The sequence below is a fragment of the Panicum hallii genome, chromosome 7 (assembly GCF_002211085.1).
Source record: "Panicum hallii strain FIL2 chromosome 7, PHallii_v3.1, whole genome shotgun sequence".
Lineage (NCBI taxonomy): Eukaryota > Viridiplantae > Streptophyta > Magnoliopsida > Poales > Poaceae > Panicum > Panicum hallii.
The window spans coordinates 35,241,979-35,254,286 of record NC_038048.1 but is presented as its reverse complement, the minus strand read 5'-3'; the positions used below and the strand labels follow the sequence as shown (position 1 = coordinate 35,254,286).

At 50.4% G+C, this 12,308-nt stretch overlaps 2 protein-coding genes across 2 annotated transcripts; one reads left to right on the top strand and one right to left on the bottom strand.

Moving 5' to 3' along the window:
- The first annotated feature begins 3,190 nt into the window (after positions 1-3,190).
- LOC112900225 (phosphoribosylglycinamide formyltransferase, chloroplastic) lies at positions 3,191-5,131 on the top strand. Its single transcript, XM_025969009.1, has 5 exons — positions 3,191-3,663; positions 3,748-3,859; positions 4,081-4,257; positions 4,554-4,680; positions 4,793-5,131. Exons 1-5 carry the CDS (start codon positions 3,324-3,326, stop codon positions 4,904-4,906), a joined length of 870 nt encoding a protein of 289 aa, XP_025824794.1. The 5' UTR covers positions 3,191-3,323; the 3' UTR covers positions 4,907-5,131.
- Positions 5,132-5,516: 385 nt separating this feature from the next.
- Positions 5,517-10,537, bottom strand: LOC112900099 (serine/threonine-protein kinase SAPK7). The gene is made up of 9 exons (XM_025968834.1): positions 10,234-10,537; positions 10,067-10,141; positions 9,881-9,982; positions 9,701-9,754; positions 9,512-9,604; positions 9,199-9,291; positions 6,357-6,461; positions 6,168-6,266; positions 5,517-6,092 (listed from the first exon to the last, which is right to left on the bottom strand). Exons 1-9 carry the CDS (start codon positions 10,351-10,353, stop codon positions 5,757-5,759), a joined length of 1,077 nt encoding a protein of 358 aa, XP_025824619.1. The 5' UTR covers positions 10,354-10,537; the 3' UTR covers positions 5,517-5,756.
- Positions 10,538-12,308: the final 1,771 nt, after the last annotated feature.

Here is a 12,308-nt window from a genome sequence, read left to right as displayed (position 1 = left end):
TTTCTTCGCTGACGCGTTCATGTAAACTAGATGCCAAGAGCTGCTATACGATTGATACGTACAGAAATATACAAAGCATCATTAGATTCGAAGCAAAAGCAATGTCCTTTCTAGTGGTTTCCTCAAAAATGTCGTTTCTAGTGATCAATCGTTCAGATCAACTATAATAATTTCAGTGATCTGAACTAGTGGCTTTAATACGCATGATGAGCTGACTAATGCAGTACCAGCTCACAACCGATCCATCCAAACAATGTTAGTATCGATGCTTGAGTCAAGCTGGGCTGATTCTGAAGTTGACCTTCTTGCTTCCATGCGATTTCAAGCCCATATAGTAATAACGGAGACAAGTTAGTAATGCTTGAGCTTTGACTTCTAGCTAGCTAAGTACTTTATAACAAAAGTTGCAGTCACAGAAAGAAAGGGCATGCATCGATCATACGCTTTGAACACACGACTCTGCGCTTCACTAGCATTTGCGCGGAAGTTACTTCACTAGCTCGCATGGTAAATCCTCTCCCTCAAAAGGAGGAAGAAGAAAAACTTTCCAAGGTACTAGTAAACATCGATGCAGTAAGAAGGATGGTTCTACCTTTCAAATGATGAACACAGGACGGTCGTCTGACCTCGCCAGAGAGTGGTTCACCAAACCGTTGGTCCGCACCTACTAAAGATCCGCCCGCGGGGACGACGACGGCGTCGCGGAGACGCTGCCATTTGTGCCCCCCCGGACCTCGCGCTCGAGTTTGTTAAATCGGCTGACGGTCTCCTTAGCTGGTCTACAGTGTGGGGATAGGGATGATGCATCAAAGATAGCGTGACCGCCCTATCATCGTCTGGCATTCTAGCTACCGCAACGCATGCACTGGCCCCGCTGCACGCAGGCCGCTCTGACTTTGTATGCCGCTGGCCATGTTTGTCTCATACGTGCGGCACACTGATTGCCTGAATTCATCGGGCCAAAAGAGTCCGTACATTCAGAAACCAAAAATGAAAAATGAAATGGGTCCCCGGATATAAAAATCAACGCTAAATTCGGCCTAGCAATCGTGTTTGCTTGCGTGGAAATACGAACCATCGCGCGATCTTCGATGGTTGTATTATATTACGATATCTAAAGTTTTGAAAAGTACAAATAGTACAGATTCATGGGGGCAAATGTTGAAGAGGACGGAGGAGCCGTGGACAATGCAAGGACGGACGAGGCTCCAGCTCACCTAATGATAAGGCGCGACCTCCCTTCTTCGTCAGATCATCAAGAAGTAACACACCACCATTCAAGGAAGGTCGTGTGAAACCCAGCTCGCGTCAGGCGACCAGCGCGCCACCGCTGGCACGCTATGCGTCTTCCAAATTAAAGATGCTCCAAGATCTTGGCCGGAATACTTTAGCCCCGGGTTGATCGGCGCCGGACCGACTTTTTTTTCTTCATTCGTTCCACGACGAGGAACGGAACGACAGCGTTGAATCCCGTCTCCAAAGTCCAAGCGCCAGCCCGGTCGGAATTCCCAGCCCCGGCCGGGGGCAAACGGCAAAGCTGTTCCTCCTCCTCCTCCTCCGTCTCCAATCCCATCGCGCCACCAGAGCTGGTCAATGGAGCGGCGGAACGCAGGGGAGCCTGTGCCTGTCCGTCCAAGGGCTAGCGGACAGAACGCGGGTCACGTCGTCGGAGCCCGCCGGCCCGGGGTGGGAGATTCCGTCTTGGGCAGGTCGAGTGGCGCCGAGCAGCCGCCAGGGGAGGGGAGGCAGGCACGCGATGGAAATGGAATTGGCATCGCCGGCCGCCGTCGCTTTTGGCTTCGCTCACGGGAGATCTCTCGGATCCGGCTTTGTCCTCGCCGACCGCGTCCGCGCGCGCTTGGAGGGGAGGCTCCCCGGGCCCTGTCGTCTCCGGGGTGCAGAGCACGCAGCGGCAGCGACCCAAAAAATGCGCGCATGCGCGAGGGGAGGTCTCGCCGTCGGCTTCCGGGGAATATCCCAGTGCGGGTGCACGCGACAGCGACGCCCCCGTGATCAAAATGTTCGGGGACACATATTGCTCCAGATTATTGTCAGTTTGGTTTGCATGTTGTTGCTCTAGGGACAGGCCCATTCAGATGCTATATTGTACTAATACTAGTGCTAGCGAGTACTCGCTCTGTTCCAAATTATTTTTATCATTTTAGTGAAAATATAACAAAAAACAATAACCAACATTTTGATTCTGATCGTGGCAACCAACATTTACAACATCAAATCTGTTTCATTTAACACAATATGAAATACATATATTCACATCGCATTTGTCTTTTGATATCGCGGAACTTCATATTTTTACATGTTGTGGTCAAGTTTAGAGATGTTCGGTAAAACTAAAGATAAATGCTTTGCTCTCCGCGCGTGCTCTGCTCTCGTTGCCATCGTTTTCCGGGACTAATGATTTTATCAGTCCGGGCTTAACTCCGACCGGGACCAAAATGGGTGGATGAAAGGTCTATATTCTGTACCAGTGGTGCGATTATCTGGCTAAACTATTACGCGGAGGTATCCACTCATCCATCCATCGCAAATGGTCGAGGTCGAGGAAGAGCACCGCCGCCTCCTGGTGTTTGCGACTCGTGAGGTTTTTATGTATGTATATATCGAGCAAACCACAGTGTAATATCTCAGGTCGTTACGAACAGAGGCCGCAGGCCAAGCCTCTGGTGCTCCTGGAAACTGCCGAATCCGATGACGCGCCGGAGATCGCCTGCTGCTTTGTCCTTTTCTATTTTTAATTATTTTTGTTTGCGAGGATTATTCAATTAATTAAAATCTTCCACGATGCGCGCGCACAAGCTAGGCCAGTAGGCCTTGAAGTAGCAACGGCCAAGGGTCCGCGATTGGCACAGCCAGCGCGACCAGCATTTCGGAGTCCACAATTTCCCTGCAATTTTTAATCGATTTTTTTAAATAGCCGTTTCAAAAATCACTAAACTAGGTGCATTTGTCCGGGAGACGGAGAAAAAAAAATCTCCTAGGGCGAAAATAAACGGGATAGCTACCTCATCGTAGCCCAATGGAATGATACGCGGGCCGTCGGCTCGACGATTCCGCCGGCCCGTAACGTAAGGCCCATGCGTCTCGCAGCTTCTCGCGGGCTGTAGTATCACTGGGCTTGGGCCTTCTGCTGTTCACCACCCACCCTCTCTCTCTGTGGCGGCCCTCTCGCTTTCCCCCCGATTGGACGGGTCGGCTTCGAATATTTGCCCTCCCAAATCCCAATTCCCACCGCGCCGCCGCCCCCGCTGCCGCCCGCCGGAGCGCAGCCTCTGCCCCCTCCGTCCAGCTCCTCCACCTTGTCCATGGAAGCGGCCGCTGCACCACCTTCTCTGCGCCCGCGCCGCTCGCTCAGCATCAACCCCGATCCCGCCCCGCGACCGGGCCCGAAACCTAGGCCGTGGGGACTAGCGGCGAACCGCCAGGCCAACGCCGTCAGGTGCGAGCTGCCCCGGCGCCCAGACCCGCGCCTCCTCCGGGCTCGCGCGATGGTGGGGGACGGTGGTGACGCCGCCGGGGCCGGGAGGAGGAAGCGGCTGGCGGTGTTCGTCTCCGGCGGGGGCTCCAACTTCCGGGCGATCCACGAGGCCGCGCTGGCCGGGGAGGTGCACGGGGACGTCGTCGCGCTTGTCACCGACAAGCCAGGTGAGGAAAACCGCATCCTGCGTACTGTTCGGCGGGTTGCGAGAGGATGTTTTTGGGTTCGAGAGTGACACTTCCGCGTTGCAGGCTGCGGTGGTGCAGAGTACGCCAGGAGCAACGGCATTCCGGTCGTTGTGTTCCCGAAGTCGAAGAGTGCGCCGGAGGGGGTCTCGGTTCCTGAACTGCTTCATACGCTGAGGTTGTTTCTTGCTAATATCCCCTCTCCATGTGTCTTTACTGCGTCATTCTGAAAGCAACGATGTCAGGAAAATAAGAGGGGTGAAACGTGTAGTTTTGGACAATTCGCATATCCTGCTGCCATTGTTATAGTTTACTCTTGACTCTGGACACTCTGTGGTGTAGTGCATTCCTTGTTCCTGCCCTTTGGAGATTCTTGGCTCATATTTACCAATGAAACAGGGAACATGAAGTTGACTTTGTTCTTCTTGCTGGTTACTTGAAACTTATACCTGCCGAATTGGTTCGGGAATACCCAAGATTCATATTAAACATCCATCCTTCTCTCCTCCCGGCATTTGGAGGCAAAGGCTACTATGGTTTAAAGGTTCATACGGCAGTTGTTGCCTCTGGTGCAAGGTAATTCAGAATTCTCTAGCATGTTGAAGCAGCATTCTACCTATGCAATTCACCTGTGGATTCCCCAATAAAACATTACATGTATGCATAAGCCCGTGTAATTTCAAGGAACATGGCACTACATTTTGTTTTAAACATTCTTCTCAAATTGAGAATAGTATTTCCAAATTATGTTTTAAAATACATTTTGTTTTAAACATTCTTCTCAAACTGAGACTAGTATTTGCAAATTATGTTCTTTGATTTTGCGTTTCGATTATGTGGCGTCTGTCGTTTGACAATAATTTTCGATACAGATACTCGGGTCCAACTGTACACTTTGTGGATGAGCACTATGATACAGGAAAAACATTAGCGCAGAGGGTTGTGCCAGTGTTTGCGGATGACACACCAGAGTTATTGGCTGCAAGAGTCCTTCATGAGGTAAGAGTTCAGCCATCCAGACTAAGACAGTTCCAATTCCATCGACGCACCATTGAAGTTAATCTGCAACCCAAAGTATTTATCGTTTTCTTGATTGAAATCTGTCATCCAGGAGCATCAAGTCTATGTTGAAGCAGTTGCTGCTTTGTGCGATGACCGCATTGTATGGAGAGAAGATGGTGTTCCACTCATCAAAAGCCGGCTAAATCCAGATGTGTACCTCTAATTGACAATTCTGGCACCCTTTTGAAGCAATAAAAATTTGTAAAGCCCCGCCAGTTTTCCCCAAGGCAAGGGGTACTTAACAGTTAACATAGGCTGATATGGTGCAACTTAGTTGTCATCTAAACACTTCCATGTGTTGGAAGTGTTGGAAATGAGAAACAGTGTTTGATGAACTGCGGTACGCATACTACGTAAACCATGGTTGGCTTTACCTTGATTTGAGATATCTCTTCTGCAATTAAATAAGGGCCCACTAAATAATGTGTTTGCTCCTCCTGGAATTCTTTTTTACTGTTTGAAATTTTAGATGGGCAAAACTTATAAGCGCCTACCGAATCCTATGCTCTTCCATTGATGGAAGGTTCTCTACAGTACATGATACATAAATTGATGTTCGTCCCTCTGAAGAGATGGCAAATTTGCTTCTAACATTACCATCACCAGAAGGTTTCCCTGGAAAGTTCGTGGAGGCAGAAATGGAAGGCAATCTGTGCCGAGGATTTAACAGAAACAGGTGCATTTGGTTATTCATGGTTTCACCACCTATTGTCATTGTCCCAGCACAAGTGGACAGATGACAGATCCATAAGCCCGCGCAAAGGCTGCCAGAATACATGCTCAACGAGATGTTTTATTCCATAATTTTGTTGCACTTGCTACCTTAATCAGTCCTTACAAATACAGTTTTGGAACCACTTCAATAATTTACACTGTTGCAGCATCAAAGAGGGAAAAATGAAGGAAAACTTGAAATCAAGACCACAAACTATCAGGAATGTAGGTATGAGGTTCATCATCAGTTGCTACCACAGTACATCTCCTGTTTGTAATCTCTCTCAGTGGCGAAACCCTCAGCTGATCTGAAACTCGCCGCTGGCATGGACTTGCTTCACTTGCTTGTCATACTCATCCTCGCCGTCCTCTTCCTCCTCGGCCTTCTCCTCTGGTTTCTTGCTGTCCTCCTGCTCGTCCTCTTCTGCCCAACCAAAGCCAGCCACAGGGGTGGAGGAAGGAGGCGGCGTCCGCGCCTTCTCAACAATCTTCATGATCTCCTCCACAGACTGCACGGAGTAGGTTGGGGCACTATTGTCCTTCTTGTAGTACATTGCCTGTGCAGCTTCTGTGAGCTCCCTAGGCAGGTTCTTCAGGAACCAGGGGTGGTTCCTGATCTCCCTAATTGTTATTCTCTGCATGAAGTTTGGAAATGGAATGAAGCCATTGAACCGCTTAGGCTAATCTGAGCTTGAAATATATAGGGTTACCTTCGCAGAGTTTGCGACGAAGATTCTTGAGAGCAGTTCCTTGCAGTCTTGGGATACATGGACGTACTCCGGAATTTTATATTGGATTGACATGATCCTCTATGAAAATAAAGAATGCAGCAAGAACAACATTAAGAGACAAGAACTTGGGGGTTTAGATTAGCAAAAGGAGGTCTTTTTAGTCGTTACCCCAATCGTCTTTCTGAAATTCTTGGGGTCGTCAGGGTCCTCAAAAGGATAAGCACCGACCAGCATCACATAAAGGGTCACTCCACAGGACCACACGTCGGCTGACTGAACCATTAATCAAATGATGCAAATATGTGAAGACAAAATAAGTAAATAGATATAAAGGCAATGACAAAGCAAGAAAGTTTGGAATAAAGAACAATTCTTGCCAATAGGATATTAAGATGCAGTGTGGTCGTCAATACAACCTTCAGTAGGGCTACCTATTATATTATGACACAGGCCTTCTAATGACATGCAAATGATGGCTCTTTAGCACCATTTGGCTCTATTATGGAATTCTAGATATTATGTGGGAGTATTTATAGACTGTATTTTTATTGCTACAACCTATGCATCCCACCGTGGCATTGGCTATATGCCTATATGTAGTTCACTCAAAATGCCTAAAAAGGTGGCATAGAGGATTCAAGAGCTCTTTAAAGCACACAAAACTTCAGCAACGTTACATTTGCATCAAGCTTCTAAAATATATATGATTTCGTAGAGCAACAATTTTACGTGGGTGAACATTTGACCTATATCAACTCAGCTAAGATACAATGGGGAAAAAAATCAAAGCTGTAAAGCATCTGTGTAATATGTTCAGATGAGGGTTTGCTATTGGGCTGATGTATATTCTGAGGGCAGGTGAAAGATGGCATCAGAAAATCAGTACACTTTTGTAACTACATGGCCTTTTCCACATATTTTCATGCTGCAGGGTTTTGAAAAACAAAGCACGAGCCCTGTAGTAGTTAAGGAGTTTAGGAGCTCGTTTTTCATCAAATCATTAAAACTACAACTCTTTTAGGATCCGTGCTGTGTTTCTTTTCGCCTTTTGGGAAAGAAGTAAATAGCAACTGTGATCATTCTGAATTCTAAATAATATGTATTCTCAAGCATCTGTCTCAAGAACTGCTGCAGGCAGGGAAGTCAAATTCACCCAAACAAAAATCAGGTAGACGTGAAGAAAACTAAAGAAAGTCACTACAGTATTGTAATGCAAAAGCAGCCAAAAAGCACAGAGCTTTATGACATAGAAGTGGGCACCATACGGTTGGGCAGATCCATGCCACTTTGGTCTCAGCATAGTGTTGAAGGGGTTCTAGAAATCAACAATTAAATAATATACTTGATATTGTGTCCATAAACTATTTATCTCTGACAAGCAAATGCAACCAATTTCGTGGTGCTGGAAAGGAGAAGTGCAAGCAGACTGATATTGTTTCTTGGATAGCAACGGAACAAAATGCAATCACTGTTTGCGGTAGCTGACAATGAGGAAAATAAAAAGGAGTAGAAAATAGCTTCAAAGGACCACAAGAGGCCAAAAGAGAGGTTCAGTCTAACATGACTGCTTGAAAAGGATTGGGCTTGAGGGCCTCTTGTGATAACATCAACCAGATGGTCTGCAGCACTAAAACCATGATGGTAAAATGGCTAGGAAAAGGACATAAAGCGTGAATTGAACCTAATAAGAGGACATGTCAAGCAAAAACAGCGAGTTGCCCAACTTGATGCGCCTTAGTGGTGTGTTGTTATGCCAACAATCTTGTCTCAAGCATGGATTCACCTAATTTTCGTAGTCGCCTCCTTTCAAATTCCTAATGATGGAAAAACAAAAGACTGTTTGAACATCGCATGCTCCTATAGTCCTATATAAAAAGGCACAATTCTGCATCGCCATTCACCATCTTCAACCTCACCCAAATCAAGTAGCGCCGCTGAACAATATCTTTATCTACAGAATCTCATGCTTTTCCTCCCAGCTGATCTAACTTTTCTTTCTGGCCACAATTTATTAAAGCAAGCGGGAGCGACCGAGCGTACAGACTACAAATTCTTGACTGCTAAACCGGTCTGAATCCGATGAACCTAAACCTTTCGCTCCCCCATTTGGCTGTGCAAGGCGTGCAGGGAAAGCAGGTGGAGCGAGTATCGCCATCAAAAGCGGATATGTGATCCCCGGAGAAACAAGAGAATGTGAATGTCCAAATCGAGATCACACGGGATGCAAGGAACATACGTATCCTTGCATGATCTCCTTACGCTTTTCAGAATGATTTTTTTTCTTCTTTTTCAACACTACCCACTGGGATACCAGCACAGATCTCATTAGCTGGGAATCTAACTACAGGAGCAGCAGCGAGTAAGTGACAGCATGACACTGACACTAGTGTGTGAGTCAGCATGGTCTCCGGGCCCACCGCACAGACTGTTGGCTCCCAGCTCGGCCACGGCCAGAGCCCAGAGCAGGACGCCTGCTGTGCTGCGTACCTGAAGCCCGAATCACACGGCGTGCGCACTGCGAGGTCACGGATCGCGATGCACCGGAGAGGGGGCAGGGGCAGACACGAATGGGCCTCGGCGGGCCCCACTGCCCGGCGGCAGGACGGGCCTGTCTGCCTGGCCACGGGCAAGCAAATCTCCATCTCGGACAAATCCCAAATCCATCATCAGCCAGCAGAGCCCAAAGATCTCTGCGGCCAAGGGACTGACCATAGACTAGTACTCGACCTACAGCGGTGGCACAATGCGTGGACCGGGGTCTATAGACTAATACCGTATGTCAAGCCGGGCCCAGTTGCTGACACGGCTGGGCTCTCCTGTGCACCGGGTGCACATGGACTCTGGGGGTGGCATCGAGGACGGCCCGTTACGTGGACTCCAAGCGGGCGGCACGTGCACGCGGGCTCGCGACAAGCGAGACAGTATAGTCACTGCGAGCGGGCCCCACCCTGGTACGTCACAGAAAGAGAGAGATAGGAGAATCTGGCGATGGAGAGAGAGACTGACTGACCTTGCCGTCGTATTCCCGGCGGGAGAGCACCTCCGGGGCGATGTACGCCGGCGTGCCCACCGTCGACTTGGGCTTCGAGTGCAGCAGCGACGACTGCAACCAAAAGGATCGCAGCGGCGAAGAAAGCATCAGTGCCACAGCCAGAGCCAATGATTTCTTGTTGCTTGTTCAAGCGAGAGAAAACGAAGAGATTTTAGGCGGCGGAGCATTTCCAGGTGAGCAAGCAAAGGTGAAAAAAGGGAGCGCCTTTTGACGGAAAGCTCGTCCCTTTTTTTTGGAAGGAAACCACCGATCAGGAGGGAAAGCACGGCACCTTGGAGTAACCGAAGTCGCAGATCTTTAGGCGGGGCGCCGGGCTGCCGTCCAGCAGCGTGTTCTCCAGCTTCAGGTCGCGATGGCAAATTTGCTGCAAATCCACGGCGGATTTCGCATTGGACACTTGTTTGGTGTACTAACTCTTCTTGCTGAGAAAAAAAGTATCGATCTTTTTTTTGGTTCTTACCATGAAGTGGCAGTAGCTCACGCCGCAAATCAGCTGCTGGAAGAAGTACCTCGCCTGCAAGAACAGCACGGCCGCCATTTACACGGATTAGCACGAGAAGAAATCCCCCCAAAGGAGGAGCAGCGGGCATGAGTTAAGTTACAGCAAGGCGCCTGATTCGAGCAGGCGACTGATCCCGACCTCGTCTTCGCTGAACCTGCCGGCGTTGCAGATCCGGTCGAACAGCTCGCCGCCGGCGGCGTACTCCATCACGATCGCCAGATGCGTCGGCGTGAGCACCACCTGCAAAAGAGGAGGGGGCATTTGAGCACAGGTTCTTCATCTGCAACATCACATTTCCCAGACGGTTCGGTCCGTTCCCCGCACCTCCTTGAACCTGATGATGTTGGGGTGCCGCAGCGAGCGGTGGTTGATGATCTCCCTCGCCACATTCTCGTCAATCTGCAAGCCGCAAGGAACGCGCAGAGGTAGCACCCGTCAGAAAAACACCATGAGTCTCGAAAGAGCTATCAGAATCCCGAGCGCCGCCGCACCTTTTGGCCGCGGGGGATGTACTTCATGGCGACGAGCTCCTTGGTCTCCTTGTTCCGCATCAGCCGCGCCACGCCGAAGTTGCCGGCGCCGATGTCCTTGAGCAGCTCGTACTTCTCCATGGCTCCGGCGAGCTCGGGGGAGGGCCGCGCGCGAGAGCTCTCCGATTGATCGTCGGGCTGGCGAGGGAATCTCTCGGGAGGGTTTGGAAGGTTCGCTCTTCGCTGGGGTGAGAAAGGGGGTGGAGGAAGAAGAGGGAGAGGGAAAAGCGGAGGGGGAGGGATTTGAAGCTTTGCTGCTGGTCCGGTTCGTCGCTGGGATGAGTACGAGTGAGGAAGAGCCCGTTTTATATTACGCGATTACTTTAAGCTTCGCCATGATACGGCGTGCTTAACTGATAATTAACTTTTTGGGGTGCTCCTCGATTGCATCCTGAACCTCTGATTTCTTGCGTTTTGTGCTACGGTCCTTCCGTGACTTGCCGATATCATCTTTTGGCTGGTCGGTCGACTGAACCGTGGAGGAGCTAACGGTAACTGTTGCGCAATTAGTTTTATAATTAAATTTTATTTAATATTTCTGTGATAGGATTAACATTTAGCTCTCAGGAACCAAACATCTCCTTTAAACCAAGGGAGAAAAGAAAGATAAAATCTGACTGAACTTTGGAACGGTCTGTCCAGAGTCCAGACTAGGCCTAGTCCAGACTCGTTTGAGATCTTGAGTACCAGACCCTGCACTCAGCGTGCCACGGGATTGGGGGATGATGGCCTGGTCTGCCACCGGTTGACCCGCGGAGCGTCAAACCCAGGGGGAGACGAGTGGCGGCGGAGGGCGGCGAGGGATCCCGCCATCCGCGCGACGACGAGCAGCGCATCCCTCGCATGGGCGGCACGTGAGGGCCCCGCCGCGTAAGAGTACGATGCCCGCCGGCGCCGGTGCGGCCTGTGCTTCGCTTCCGCTTCTTCGCTGGCTCGCTGCTTTGCTACGCTCTCCCTGTTCACATTCACACCTGTTTGGGCATGGAGGTGCTTTGCCTGCTGGCCAAGCAGGAGAAATTATGATGGCTTGTTAAAATGCGTGGCCGATGGAAAAGATATAGAGGAACTATACCGTTGGCAAGATCTAGCCGTAGATCGTTCGCGGGGCCGTGGACCACGCGCATCGACGAGCGTGCGCACCCACGTGCGCCCGCGTCGCCGTCCATCCACGCGTGCACGCACCGCGCGCCGACGCCGTCCGCCGGGCGATTGAACAGGGAAAAATTAAGAGCCGGCAGGGCCGCGCGCGGGGCCGGGCGCACGACGCCGCGCCGCCCCGCCCGGAGGATATGGGCGCCGCGCCCCGCGGCCCCGGCATGGGGCTCCCCGCGGCCTTGATCCCTCCTACCTGCTGCTACGACCACAATCACAAAAAATTTCAGTATGTAGATACGAGAAACGTGGTACGTGGGATGTGTATCAATAATTTTAAATTTTCGGTTCTTAGAAGGTATATTTTTTCGGAACGTTTGGTTCGAGGTTAGGATTACGATCCCCTAGTTAATTAGGACGATGTACCTGGAATGAGGAAGTTGATCCCGGTATATTTCCATCTAAATTTTTTTACCATTTTCCTCTATTTTTTTAGAGTTGGAAAGCCCTGATTTTTTAATCTCAACAGGCTTTTCACATTTTCCTCTTTTCCCTGGACCCGCACGTCAGCCTCTACCCCCAGCCTCCCACGCACCTCCTCGGCTCCTCGCGCGCCCGTCCGCCAGCTCGGGCGGTGGCGTCATGCCGGCGGCCAATGGTGAGGTGCTGCGCCGGCCGCTCGCCTCTTCCTCCCGGCCGGCTTCCCTAAACCCTAATCCCCTTCCCTTCCCTGTATTGTCGTCGCCACCATCTCCTTCCTCACCTCCGGCTACTGTCGATTCATCCTCGCCGATGAGCCATTTTCCAATTCCTTGCCATCACCTCCTCCTCCCTTCCCTCAACCGATTTAGGCACTCACCCGGCCCTCTCCTTCGTCGTGCAGGGCCCCCACTGAGCTCCTTCCTCCAACGCCGCCACTCCTCATCGGGGCGCCTCTCCACCAT

Coding starts and splice junctions, on each gene's coding strand:
- LOC112900225 (XM_025969009.1), top strand. CDS start 3,324: ATGGAAGCGGCCGCTGCACCACCTTCTCTGCGCCCGCGCCGCTCGCTC. Junction 3,860..4,080: donor GAACTGCTTCATACGCTGAG/GTTGTTTCTTGC, acceptor CCAATGAAACAG/GGAACATGAAGTTGACTTTG. Junction 4,258..4,553: donor GTTGTTGCCTCTGGTGCAAG/GTAATTCAGAAT, acceptor TTTTCGATACAG/ATACTCGGGTCCAACTGTAC.
- LOC112900099 (XM_025968834.1), bottom strand. CDS start 10,353: ATGGAGAAGTACGAGCTGCTCAAGGACATCGGCGCCGGCAACTTCGGC. Junction 9,292..9,511: donor GCGACTTCGGTTACTCCAAG/GTGCCGTGCTTT, acceptor TTTTGGTTGCAG/TCGTCGCTGCTGCACTCGAA. Junction 6,093..6,167: donor TCGTCGCAAACTCTGCGAAG/GTAACCCTATAT, acceptor AACTTCATGCAG/AGAATAACAATTAGGGAGAT.